At 39.4% G+C, this 12,080-nt stretch overlaps 1 protein-coding gene across 1 annotated transcript in view; it reads left to right on the top strand.

The window, feature by feature from the left end:
- Nucleotides 1-9,539: 9,539 nt before the first annotated feature.
- Nucleotides 9,540-12,080, top strand: part of T265_08742 (hypothetical protein) — a gene marked incomplete at both ends in the record, with an annotated part of 10,455 nt that continues 7,914 nt past the window's right edge. The window contains 2 exons of the mRNA XM_009174627.1: nucleotides 9,540-10,171; nucleotides 10,535-10,591. Of these exons, the coding sequence (XP_009172891.1) occupies nucleotides 9,540-10,171; nucleotides 10,535-10,591 (689 nt within the window). The remainder of the gene's footprint in view (nucleotides 10,172-10,534; nucleotides 10,592-12,080) is intronic.

The following is a 12,080-nucleotide window of genomic DNA, read 5'->3' as shown; positions in this document are numbered from 1 at the left end:
GCAGAGCAAACATATATATATATATATATATATTCCGGTGGATAATTCGAACAGACTTTTTGGGTGACGCTGTAATTTGATACAAAGTTTGTTCCAGTAAAAAATCATGTTTTTATAAGGAATATTTCCCAAAAGTTTGTTGAAAAATCTTTGATCTTGTGAGTAGATCCCCTCGCAAAAAATACACTGCAATATTTAGAATATCAAACCAACTGAAACATGAGGCGGCTTTTTCGCAGTACACACGGTTGAAGAATATCATAAACAAGATATCCAGTAGGCTTTTGTGAAGACCCAGTTGATATACAAATGATTCTATTTATTGAAATCTGTCCAACTGGGTTCCAGCAGAACATAAAGTTGACGAAAACTCGGAGATTGCACCTACCTGATGGGCCCAAAGAAGGGCAAAGACGGTTTTGGACTATCGAATAATTTCCAGAAACCTTATGAATAGTTTCCTTCATAAAAACACACTGCGATATCTCGAATATCTAACCAACTGAAACATAAGATAGCCTTTGTGCAGCACATTCAGCTGAAGATAATCATAAAAGAGAGATAAAATTGAGTCTCCCATGAAAACTCAATTTATATGCAAATGGGTGTACCTGTCGAGATTTGTTATTTTCCACTAAATGTAAAAGGTACCGCTATCAAGTTTATATATCCTGCACACGCATAAGGGAGAGTGACTTTGTCGGCCTCATCTGTATTGATTCTTGTTCACTGCTTTTGGTTACCGATCTACAGGATCAATAAGAACCACTAGTGACAAGTTTCGTTGATATTATCTGATTCACCTATAATTTTGGCAACGACAGTCTCTTACAGGACACGATCGTGAGCAATATCTAACTGTGTCAATCAGTTCAAAGATTTAGATCATTCTTTCCGAAACAGAAGTTTATTTGGCCTTGTTCTCAACAAGTGGAAAGAACAATCATTTCTAAGTCCAAGTATTCAAGCTGCTTTCAGTTCTCCATTTAATCAGCAATATTGACGTTCACTGCGTAGCTACGCATGCCTACCACACCGGACAAACAGAACCATTGGACGCCAATAAACTCAATGGGCCATCGCCTCCAACATGTGGTCCTCATTCCCTTATTTTCCCTATACTCGGTAAATGAAGCTGTAGCAGCTGCAGTCACCAGTCGCAATATTTGTTTTCCAAAAACAAGTCGCTCACTGACTGTGTTCCACTGCCCCTCCAGAGATTACTGTGGCAGTAGAAACGCATCCATTCAACCCGAGTAACCTGAGGAATTGTCTAGTCAGCTCACTATTTACGTCCCGTTACGGCTTGCAAATGCCGTTCTGGTCGACGAATCCTAATGTTTTGGCGTCTTGGTGTATAGAGTCAATAGACTGAGGAAAAAACTACGCAGCGGTTTTTTCGTCCAAGGATAAAAGACACTTCACCTCGGGCTTGAGCTAACTGGTGTTCATCTCAGGTGTCAAATCGATTGCAATGAAAACTACATTTGCAGATATGGAGTGATTATTGTGATCAGCTTGTCAGCTGAGCAGTTATACTGTAGACCAATGCATTTCATTCCCTGTCATTTTGTACCAGCAACCAAAACATCTACCGACTTGCACCATTTGGCTATTTTATTGGGCGTTTAAAAAGTACCTTGTTCGCTTTGAGACGATTAGTGATTAATGGCCCATCAAGTTGTATTTTAGACGAGCAGAAGGCGACAATGAAAAGCTGAGCAAAACAACTCACCCTCGGAGAGCTGCTGTCAAGCATAAAGTGGATCGTCTAATACGATGTTCAGACTATGCAAATAAGACCAAAGGAGACTGATCAGAATAAAACATGAATATTTGCTAAATTTTGTTTTCGTAAAACAATCTAACTCACTCGATCATGGTACATGTGAGAGTAACTCTGCTCTATTCCTGAATAAAACAGTTGCAAATGCAAATGAAGGAATACAGGTTAAATCGTATGTAACTGAAACGTGTCTGAAGTTTCGCTTGGTGAATTTGTGTTTTACAAATTACAACCCGGTTTCAATAGAAATCCTAAAGCCATAGATGTTTGCAGGCCTATAAAGTGTTAAAGGCAACTACCTTACGCGGGTGAAGAGAGCATTGACAGCTCGGATTGGGGGAACGCCATCGGTGAATCATCAGGACAAATGGTCAACCAATAGAACCACTATAAAAGACGATCTATGTCGAGCAACATAATCTATTACACCGGTACCACCACCCAAAGCACGACTAATAATGTAGTGCTGTTCACTAACAGCGCACTGATGCTAGGATCCGAATTGGTCATAAAACGTTAAAAATTAAAATGTGCAGCTAAGGAAACGAATCGACGAACGAAAAATGCATAAATTTCTTCCGAAGTATCCACCTCCCGGTAACCCTGAGTAACATCCCTAAATGATGTACATTCTTCCATAGTCAAACGAATGTTGCAGATAATCAAGCTTGAAAAATAATTGCAACCAAAATCACATTTGATGGAAATGTTGAATGTGAAGAGTAGTTTGCGAATACCAGTCATTCAAACTAAAGCTTTTTGACCCGAGTTTATTCAGGAGGCTTTCAATTCACCAAACGTAAGAGTGTACAAGTTTTGTTTCTAAGTTTGCCTTGTCACCTAGCTGACCGGTAAAAGAGTTACTGCTTTATACTAGCACACCGGTCAGTCCTTTTGCAGGTACTTTGCGGAGACAGTTTGGAAAGCTTTTAACGAACATTTCTTTTCCACCTGTTATGTTGAGAGATTGAACATAAAAAGTCTGAAAGTCAAAGTACTAACAATGGCACAACCTCACAACCTAGAAAAAATATGGTTATTGTGATGTGCTAATGTGAACGCAGCAAAACTACCCTTATGCCACCTTAAGTAGTTAAGAATCTCAAAAGAGCTTCTGGGGGGTTGGGACCATAAAACCCTTGTCGGTAGTAATTCGTCGTTTTTATCTCAGGGCACTGGAAAGCCATTGTGCAACTGATTTAACTACTCAGACACCGTATCAAGTGGAGCATAAGGCGGCCTTTGTGCGGCAAATCTAGCTGAAGAGTGTCAAAAACGAGAGAGTTGACAGGCTCCCTTGAAAACTCATTTAATGTGCAAATGAGTGTATTCGTCAAGATCTGTCCAATTTAGGTTCCTGTAGGACATAAGATTGACGGGCACTTGGGTACTGCGCCTACCTGATGAGTCCGGCGGCGGTGGAAGCCGGTCGTGGGTTGTCGATGAGTTTTCAGCAAACTTGTGAGTGGTTTCCTTTATAATTTCAAAATCACCCCAGAAATGTTAAATATGATCATGTTACCAAAAATCACTTGGGATAGTTCCATGACTTATGAACCTGAACAAAGAAATTGTAGTGAATAATGTACCAAACCTTCGATCTTTTTCATCGGTAAGTGCCCCTCTTATGGTTATTCTCTTAGCATCCCCTCAAGATTTTCCTGTTGACCAATTTAAAACGAAGCTTTCGTTTTAAATCTTTTTTCTTTTACCTTTTCATCCCAATGCAAAGGAGTTCTTGTGTTGGCAGTTCAAACAAACTGTCAGACACCAAACTTTATCACTACCTTAATGCCACATCACCCATGAATATTTATGCTTTTTCTCTTTACTGAGTATCCGAATTGTGCACACAGTCTGAATAGAAATTTACTCGCGGCACTTCTCTCTACAAGTGAGAGCACAAGTCTAGTCCGGAAATAATCGTATTCGTAATAATTATAGCAGCGCTTAATCTTCGTAAGGGCCACCTAATAAAGCCGAAAGGTTTGAGTAAAGTCCTTTCCCATCCATAGACACAGAAGTACACTATTTTCGGTAGACTGCTCTCAAAATCTCGGGGTAAAAAGCATAATTTCCCACTCAAATAATGAGTGTCCTTCTAACCACTTAAAACAAATCTTCTCCGGTTGATACCGCGGTCTCAAAAACATCTTTCTGAAGTACGTACAATGCAGAGCGTTTGTGTTCTTTGTAGTAACTTCAGACTGATAGACGGTAGAAAACGATAGAAGCATCTTCATCGCATTGCGATAAATGAAAAATGATAGCACTTTTGATTCTAAACGACATAGTTTGCAATTGAATGGTTCACCTTTTTTTACTTTTGACTTACAACTAAGCACATACAGATAGTGACGAACAGACGATGCAGAAAAAGCATAGATAGTTAGAGTAAAAAGATGGACCGTTTTGCATGGGATCACATCCGCAGATGGGCGAGTGTTGCACCAATCCAATTTTTAAGCCTACTACTTGCATGCTCCATGAGTGCATACACGTTTTTATATCCAAATTGAATTTTATTTGTCAACTTCTTTGTAAGATGCTTTTACACATAGTGTGAAGGGGTGCCGGTCAACTTAGTGTTAGTATTGCTTTTGTAAGTTTTCGCTAGAAAATATCACGCGTTCGTCGGCTCAGGAGCGTGCTTTATCACGTCTGATCGTGCATTCTACTGCGTCTATCGTGTCTGATGCAAAGCGTGTACAACAATGTATCTAAAAGTCATGCGCTTGAAGGAAGATATAACTAGCATTTTTCTCTTGAATGCTTCTTTCGGTGTATAAAATAACAAAAGACGTTAGGACCAACAAAATAAAGTGATATCCCACTGAATTATTAATCAGCAATTATTCAGGTTGTCCTAAAAATTATAAGAAATTATCAGGCGTAAAGGCTGAGTAAGAATAATTCGCTAAATAAGAAAATCGGCAGAAAGAGATGTTAGTTGATCCCCTAATATGCGAATCCAAAAGTCACTATTCGTTAGTAATTCATAGAAAATGTAATGAATATGTGAAGGAAAGCCATGAACATATAAAAAGGAATAAGCAGAATAATGGCGTCACGATAAAGTCCAGAAATGAGTTGCAATAACTCTAGAAGAAAATATTGGATAGCTAAGAAAAATAATGTTTTTTGCAAGCATTGTTTAGGGTAAAGACAATGTTTTGCTCCCTAGGTTCTGTAAAACTTAAGGAGTACAGAAAATACAACTCAACTAGTTGTTTCACTACAGTAAATCCATTCACCTGTGTTTTACCTAGCAATAACTGACCTGGTTGTGTCAGAAGGAAAGTTGCTCAAGCAAAGTTGATGTAAAACAGTGGAAGAAAACAACTGTCAAATCAGCACAACTGCCTGTAAACAGCAATTTCAGAACTAAATAGGCCAAGCACTCAGTTTGAACTGAGCGTTTATGGGCAAGAGAACTAAACCAATATTGTTTCTGTTGTTACGTGACACCAACATGTTAGTTTATCAAGGTGCAGTTAATCAATGTGTTACATTATTTGTTCACAAAATAACCTAAATAACGTGACCAGCACAGACGGTATTTATCGATTTATTCCAAATATGAGGTTCATTTGACGAGTGTATTTTAAAACTCCGATGGACAGCCGTGGGAATCTGCACTGCGTACATGGAGCAGTGTCAACTAATTTAATGCGGATTAATGAACCAATTCCCGGAAAACACTTCTCAATTAGGGGCGGGATAGAATCGACCTGAAGTTTCCTGTCACACTGAAGGTACGGTAATCTTCAACCTTGAATAATTCGTAAATGCAAGCTGAGCTTTTCGAAAACGCTTCATTTGCAGAACTTTTGGGGTGGCCAAAAAGAAGAAAGGTGTGGCTCGTCCAAGTTGGCTCAGTTTAATTGTCACATGGATTTCGACCTACCACCAGTAGGTTCTTCCACGTTCTGAACCTACTGGATCACAAGTAATTTAGATGATTCTTTCCTTCTTTGTCCGCAACTACTCTCGATTGTGGTGTGATCCTTATTAATATATTATGTGGAATGAAATGTCAGCGTAGTATCACCTTCAACAAGTGCTGAAAATACAGATAAAACCTGGAGTCAGTGTCACCAATCGTTGACGGCAACGGCTGTGGTGGCTTCATTCGATAGAATTGTCAACTTTTTTACTTCCCTGAAAGGGTCGCTATGTTTGTTGTTGAGGGATCGATGAATGATATACCAATCAATAACGTCTACTCGTACATGGGAGTTGACCGTGATTAATCAAATGGCGAAGTAAGACTGATAGGATAGAGGTTAAATTCTCCGAGTCAGGAGACCCAGGCGCACAGGCCACACTAAATACTATTCCGTTTGTGGTGCGGAAGTAATATTTGATGTTCAGAGTACTTCTTCTGCAAAACGACAACCGTACGGACATCTTTAACAACCAGAAATATCTGGATTCTTCCACTTTCATAGAAAACAACTTTTTTCATTTAGTACGACGCACAGTTATTTTCTGAGTGAAGGCTAGAAATCAGCCGTAATCAGTCTATACAGACTAGAATCTGGATAATAGAAACAATGATCCCGTGCGCATTTACTCGACTGTTAAGTCGAGGGTCGATTCTTTCCAGTAATAGATGTTCCAAGTGCATTTGCGTTGACGTTTTAAACCCAGCGGACCTAATTTTCCTTGCGAGTGGAAGGAGAAATGGCTTACAGAGATCGGCTAACGACTCAAGTAAAAACTGACTAGAATGTCAAGAAAAATTGAAGTTGGGTTCAATAATTTAGTTAAAAAATGTATCACAATCCAACAATTTTAATAGTTATTATTAAGGTTACCAATTTTCAAACAGATTTTTCATGTTCATATGGCTTGTGAAGCAGTTATGTGTTAAAAAGCTGTAATAACATTTTATGCTTATAAAAGCGTGTTACATTCTACAGTTTTGACGCAGAAAACCTCCAGATTTCCTTTAATCGTCTGCTATGCAGACGATGTTTTGTTTATAGCGATTATTAGGTTTGCTACATAATAAGATGAGTCAGTTTGTGTAGTTTTGCATCAGTTGCCCACGTAGATGGAGTTCATTAGCATTGTAGAATATAAACAATAAGCAATATAATCCAAATATTAAGACCGCGGAATGTTCGGTTGACCAAGTTGTGTCCAGGAAAATATACTCATATTTTCGATGGTATCCATCACATTCCAACCAAGCCTTAGCAGTATTTTCCATAAGATATAGAATGATGGATAGCTTAACAATTTGACCAACTGAATACGATGTACTGGGCGTTGAATAAACTGATCAATTCTATAAGCTACTTCTATTTTAACAAAATTTGACACTAAAATTGAAACACCGGTTTGTTTCCCTCCATGGGTCAGTGAACAGAATCGAAATAACTCAGGTTTACTTTGGATATTTTGCGGCACATTTCTAATGAAGATGTCCCCACGCCCCGAAAATAAAGCGTCTTTTCAGTTTTGGTTGTGGTAAAAAGTGAATTCGTTAGCAAGTTTGGATTTAACGCAGAAAAGCAGTTTAAATTAGAGATAGTTTAGCACTTTTATGGAGCTTCGTTTCAGTATTTATCAACAGGAGTGATAATGCAGCCATCAACTTAAAAGTTCTTTCCTCAGTAGCGAGCGTTTATAGCAACGCAAACAATTTGGTTTAGCACGGTGTTTCTCCCCTGAAAATTATTCATCAGAACAGCCTAGGATACCTAATTGGTAGAGATATTGATCTGTGCTGGGTGCTTGGGGATATAGTTAGGATAATCAACCGGAAAGCTGGACACAAAAATACAACTATCGGGCAACAAAAATATCGCTTCTCCGGTTGCACTAGGGAAGCCATGAAAACTGCAAAAATTCGGAACAAAACCCACAATTATTAAATATTCGAGTAAATCTTAAATATATGTCCTTGAAATCGGTGTTGGTACCCAAAGATTACAAACTGTTTTTGCTGTCCGCCATAGTATCAGAGGAATTCAGTTTACTTTGTGGGTAGAAACGCAGTCGTATTCTGTTGCAAAGCGCAATGCCAAATTCATGAAATTATTGAAGATCGTATTGAAGATCTTCGTCACCATAAGCACAGTTTGTTAAGAGTGCATTTAGTCTGGACAAACAGTTATAACCCAAAGGTCCTCAACTTTATGTGAACCCTTGATTCCGACAGAACGTTTGTCGCGTTGACTAAAGGCGCGAGATTGGATATTGTAGAATGAGGTAAAAAAAAACAAGTGGCATCTGTTTATCTGTGCTGACAAAATAATTGCTTGATTACTGTGCACACCATGCGACTTTTTTCACACTTGCCAAGGCCACTAGTGCTGTGGTCGTTTGCCTTTTCACTTATCAGCTCTCAAGACTTTGGTTTCATCCATAGCCTATTTCGTGGTATACTTTATCTAGATGTAAACTCACCCATCAAAGACGTTCTGAGCTAACATGTCTTGAATGTGAAAGAGTTAACTGATGCTGTTCAACAGGATACTTCCAATTGACTTTCGCATCCAAGGAGAATGGTCGAGCCTTTCTATTTGCCGTTTTCTGCCTGTCCCTTTCCTGAGCGGCGGTCAAGTTTTCTCGAGCTTTCCCCCTTTCTTCCTCTAGCCCCTCCGGAGACAAGCTTGTTGCCGGCCACAACCCATGTTGTGATTGTGAAAGAATTAATTGATGCTTTCCAACACTCCAACGGCTTCTTTAACACTACCGCAGTAAAAAATGCAACGCATAACCGAGCCAGGTTGATACATGTTTGTAAAGAATGAATAATAATTTGTTGTAGTGTATCGTCTAGCTAGTAAAAGGTCACCTGTAGATGGTTCGACTTTCATTTCATTTCGGTAAATTATCGCTCTCCTGGAAGCTCATCATATTTCTCCTTTCATAATTAATACACTGAGACGAAACAGCTCAGGTGTTGGATTCTTAGGCCCAAAAATGCCAACTTTTTAACGCACTTTCCACAGTTCATGAATAGTGTTGTGTAAAGGACATCTTGATATCACACTGCATGTAACCTGAGATACATTTAGTGCAGAACAATGATTTGGGGAACGTTAACAACAAAATGGATGAACTTTTACTTTTACCAACTAAGTGTTAAGCTCCACCCAATGCGAAGGTGACGTCTGTGCACAAAATACTACTGATAGGAAATCAGTGACCAGGTGCTCTAAATGAGTCTCAAAATGGCAAAACCTGTAATGGTATATCGGAGAATTTTTATCAAACTTGTGTGGCGTCACATCGAGTGAACCAGAAGTAAGTCTTAAATTGATCCATCAATGCTGAGAAAATACGATTGGAAATATAAATCACCAGTGTTTTGTAACTAAACATTCGCATACAATTTGTTGTTAAGCAGACATTTATCCAACGCACACGCTCCACCTCTCTGAAGCAAGATAGAATAAACCCTGTTGTATGTTAGATACTTCTGAGAAACGTTTGCAAAACGATGTGGGGATGTGTTCTTGCAACCCGACGGATGGCAATTGGTGAATTGTGGGTCAGACTAATCCGACTAAACTATATCAGATGCTCTGTGATCCCACACACAAACAACTCATACACACATACAACTAACATACACGCAGAACAAATACTGCTGTGTCCAGCGCTTGGGACTAATGACGGGCGACCGCAACCTGATTAGTGTTTTCAAACATCGTGGGTAATATAAATCACAAATAAAAGAGCGAGCAAGCGAAGATGTCACAAATTTGTATAACATTCTTGGTCAGATACTAAGATGGAGTATAAAGGAACGAACACTATGTTTAAGAATTCGGATAAAGCTATGGATCTTTATGAGAACAACAGCCACAGCAGCCCAAATTTGGACAAAGACCCTCCGGCTGCAAGCCCTCAAAACAAACCGTTGCCTACACGTTCACCTTTGAGCAGTAGGTTTAACCAGCCACCAAAACCCATGCATTGTGCGAAGTCCACTGAATCCTGCAGTTATGATGCAAGTGATTATTCGATCAACCGAGCCAGTTCGACCGTGAAGTTGGAGGCTAGTCTTAATTTGGACACTACTACTGATGAACAGTCTAGTGTATTTGAAAGAATGCCACAGAGATTAATACAGATGGACAAACCTTCTCAGTTATCGGCTCCAATGACTCCCGTTCGCCGGAAGCTACAACGTCAAACAGCTACTGCTGGGCAGAGAAACTTTACTTCCTCGCTACTAAGCACTCGTGGATCATCTGGTGGGAGCTTTGAACAACAATCGCAGGAACGGGTTATTCAATCGATCAGAGTCAATAAATCACACCCGAAATTATTTCAGTCGAACAAAGTCATGTCTTCAGCCTGGAAATACGTAAAAAGACAACTGTCACAGACCGAGCTGCGTCCAAATGCTCGAAACAAATGGTGAGTATTTTATCACTGTGAGCTTTATGTCTGATAAAATGAAGAGCAATTCGTTATACCTATAGGATCAATGATGCCAGTCAACTGCGAGTGGGTCAGGAGCAAGAACTACCTACAGATATTAAGTCACTTGGTCAATGCGCCAGTATTTTAGCCATATGGGAAAATAAATCGGCTAGATGTTCATTTTCCGAGGACGTGGCAGCCTCAAATCAATCAACCAGACTAGATTAGGCTTTTGGGGTTCCATGCTGAGTGCCTAATGCTAAGTCAAGTGTGTAAAACAAAGGATTTAGTGTGTCTAAGACCGTTGCTATACGCTCCTTGTTTGGATCTATGAAAATGTTTTTCTCCAGAGCTCAGTAGGAATATGCACCACGAAGAACCAATGATCTGTTCAAACAGCCCACCTAACAATCGGTGAATATCACAGGGACATCTTGCCTTCGGTACCGAACGCTCTTTGTTCAAGCCCAATGCCAGAGTCCACTTGAATTCAGACAGATATAGGTCTTGTGGAACAAAAAGCAGTTGCTATAAATTATCCGGTGCAAAAGTATTGAAGATAGGACTTCTACGTATTGCACACAATAAAGTCTGAGTCTTATCGCCCTGTAAATATATTGGCTTTTACCAAGAATCATTTGCGTCATCAGATCAACATACTTCCTTCGAGAACGTTCAGTGGGGTCTCTCGCTTCATGTGATGAATTCGCGTTTCTTGGTGGTCTGTTGTTTTGTAATTCATTACCTAGTGCATGATCAGGTTGTCACCAAAGTACAAACACACTTGTTGTTTGGAACGACAGATAATTATGTAATTTGTACCAATTGGGTGTAACAGATAAGTCATAATCGTCCGTATTTGCTGTGACGATTTTGTTCGGCAAGAATTCACCCTGTTTCAGAACAGACACGGTTATTTTCCGTCTTATTTTCTGTGCTAATGTGCAACCGTGACTGAATACTAAACAACTGGGTCGTATAACTACACCACTGCTATCAACGCATCAGTAAAAATAACCCATTATAGGAAATGTATACATTCCAGATTTCCATTTTGTTTTCGTCAGAACGCGAGCGTTATTCCACATGACGCTTTGCTTGTTTGTCTACCTTGGAACAAAAGTACGTAGCAAAAAGCTATCATATATTGTACACAATTACGACTGAATGCTGTTGCCCTGTAAATACATTGATTTTTACTGAGGATCCTCTGTGTTATCTAGTCAAAATGCTTCCTTTGGGAATGTTCAGTGAGGTCTCTCGCTTCATGTAACACGTGCTTTGTTGACGTCTGTTGTTTTGTGTTTAGCCAACTCACTAACTAAGGTATGATCACAATGATGTTGATGGCGTTTTTCGATGGTAAAACGTAAATTTTTACGACGCTTTGTAAGTTGCAATGGGCATATTGTGTGGCTCTCATCGCTTTCTAGGTCAGGTTCTCCCGAGATCTGTGCATGACCCCCTGCAAACTTTCATATTATGGAGCGATGAACAAATTTGTACTCCCTGTGACCTGGGTGTTCAAAAGCAGGAAGTTCAATCAACTTAAAAAGTGATACATCCCACAAGAAGACAAAATACCTGGCTAAAATGATTTTTGGTTTTGTTAGAGTGATTTTTTCAGAGCCAAACGTCGTGCGGGTAATAATACTGCTTCCCATTTTTGAAGAAAAAGGAGTTTCTTTGTGTTTATCAAAAAACATCCGTGAATATGCCCAATGATACCGTTAATTCAGCAGTTTTTCTCAGACACGCTCACATGTGAAATAAATTAGGGTTTTGAGGAATATTACAAGACTTTCTATTGGGAAAACCTGATGACACGCACGCTTACTCGATTCAGCTCTACACGCAACGGATGAGAATTTCTTAAGTTTTTAGCAGTTACTTAGCTCGTCGT

Source organism: Opisthorchis viverrini (assembly GCF_000715545.1).
Source record: "Opisthorchis viverrini unplaced genomic scaffold opera_v5_238, whole genome shotgun sequence".
Lineage (NCBI taxonomy): Eukaryota > Metazoa > Platyhelminthes > Trematoda > Opisthorchiida > Opisthorchiidae > Opisthorchis > Opisthorchis viverrini.
This window is presented reverse-complemented; position numbering and strand designations above follow the sequence as displayed.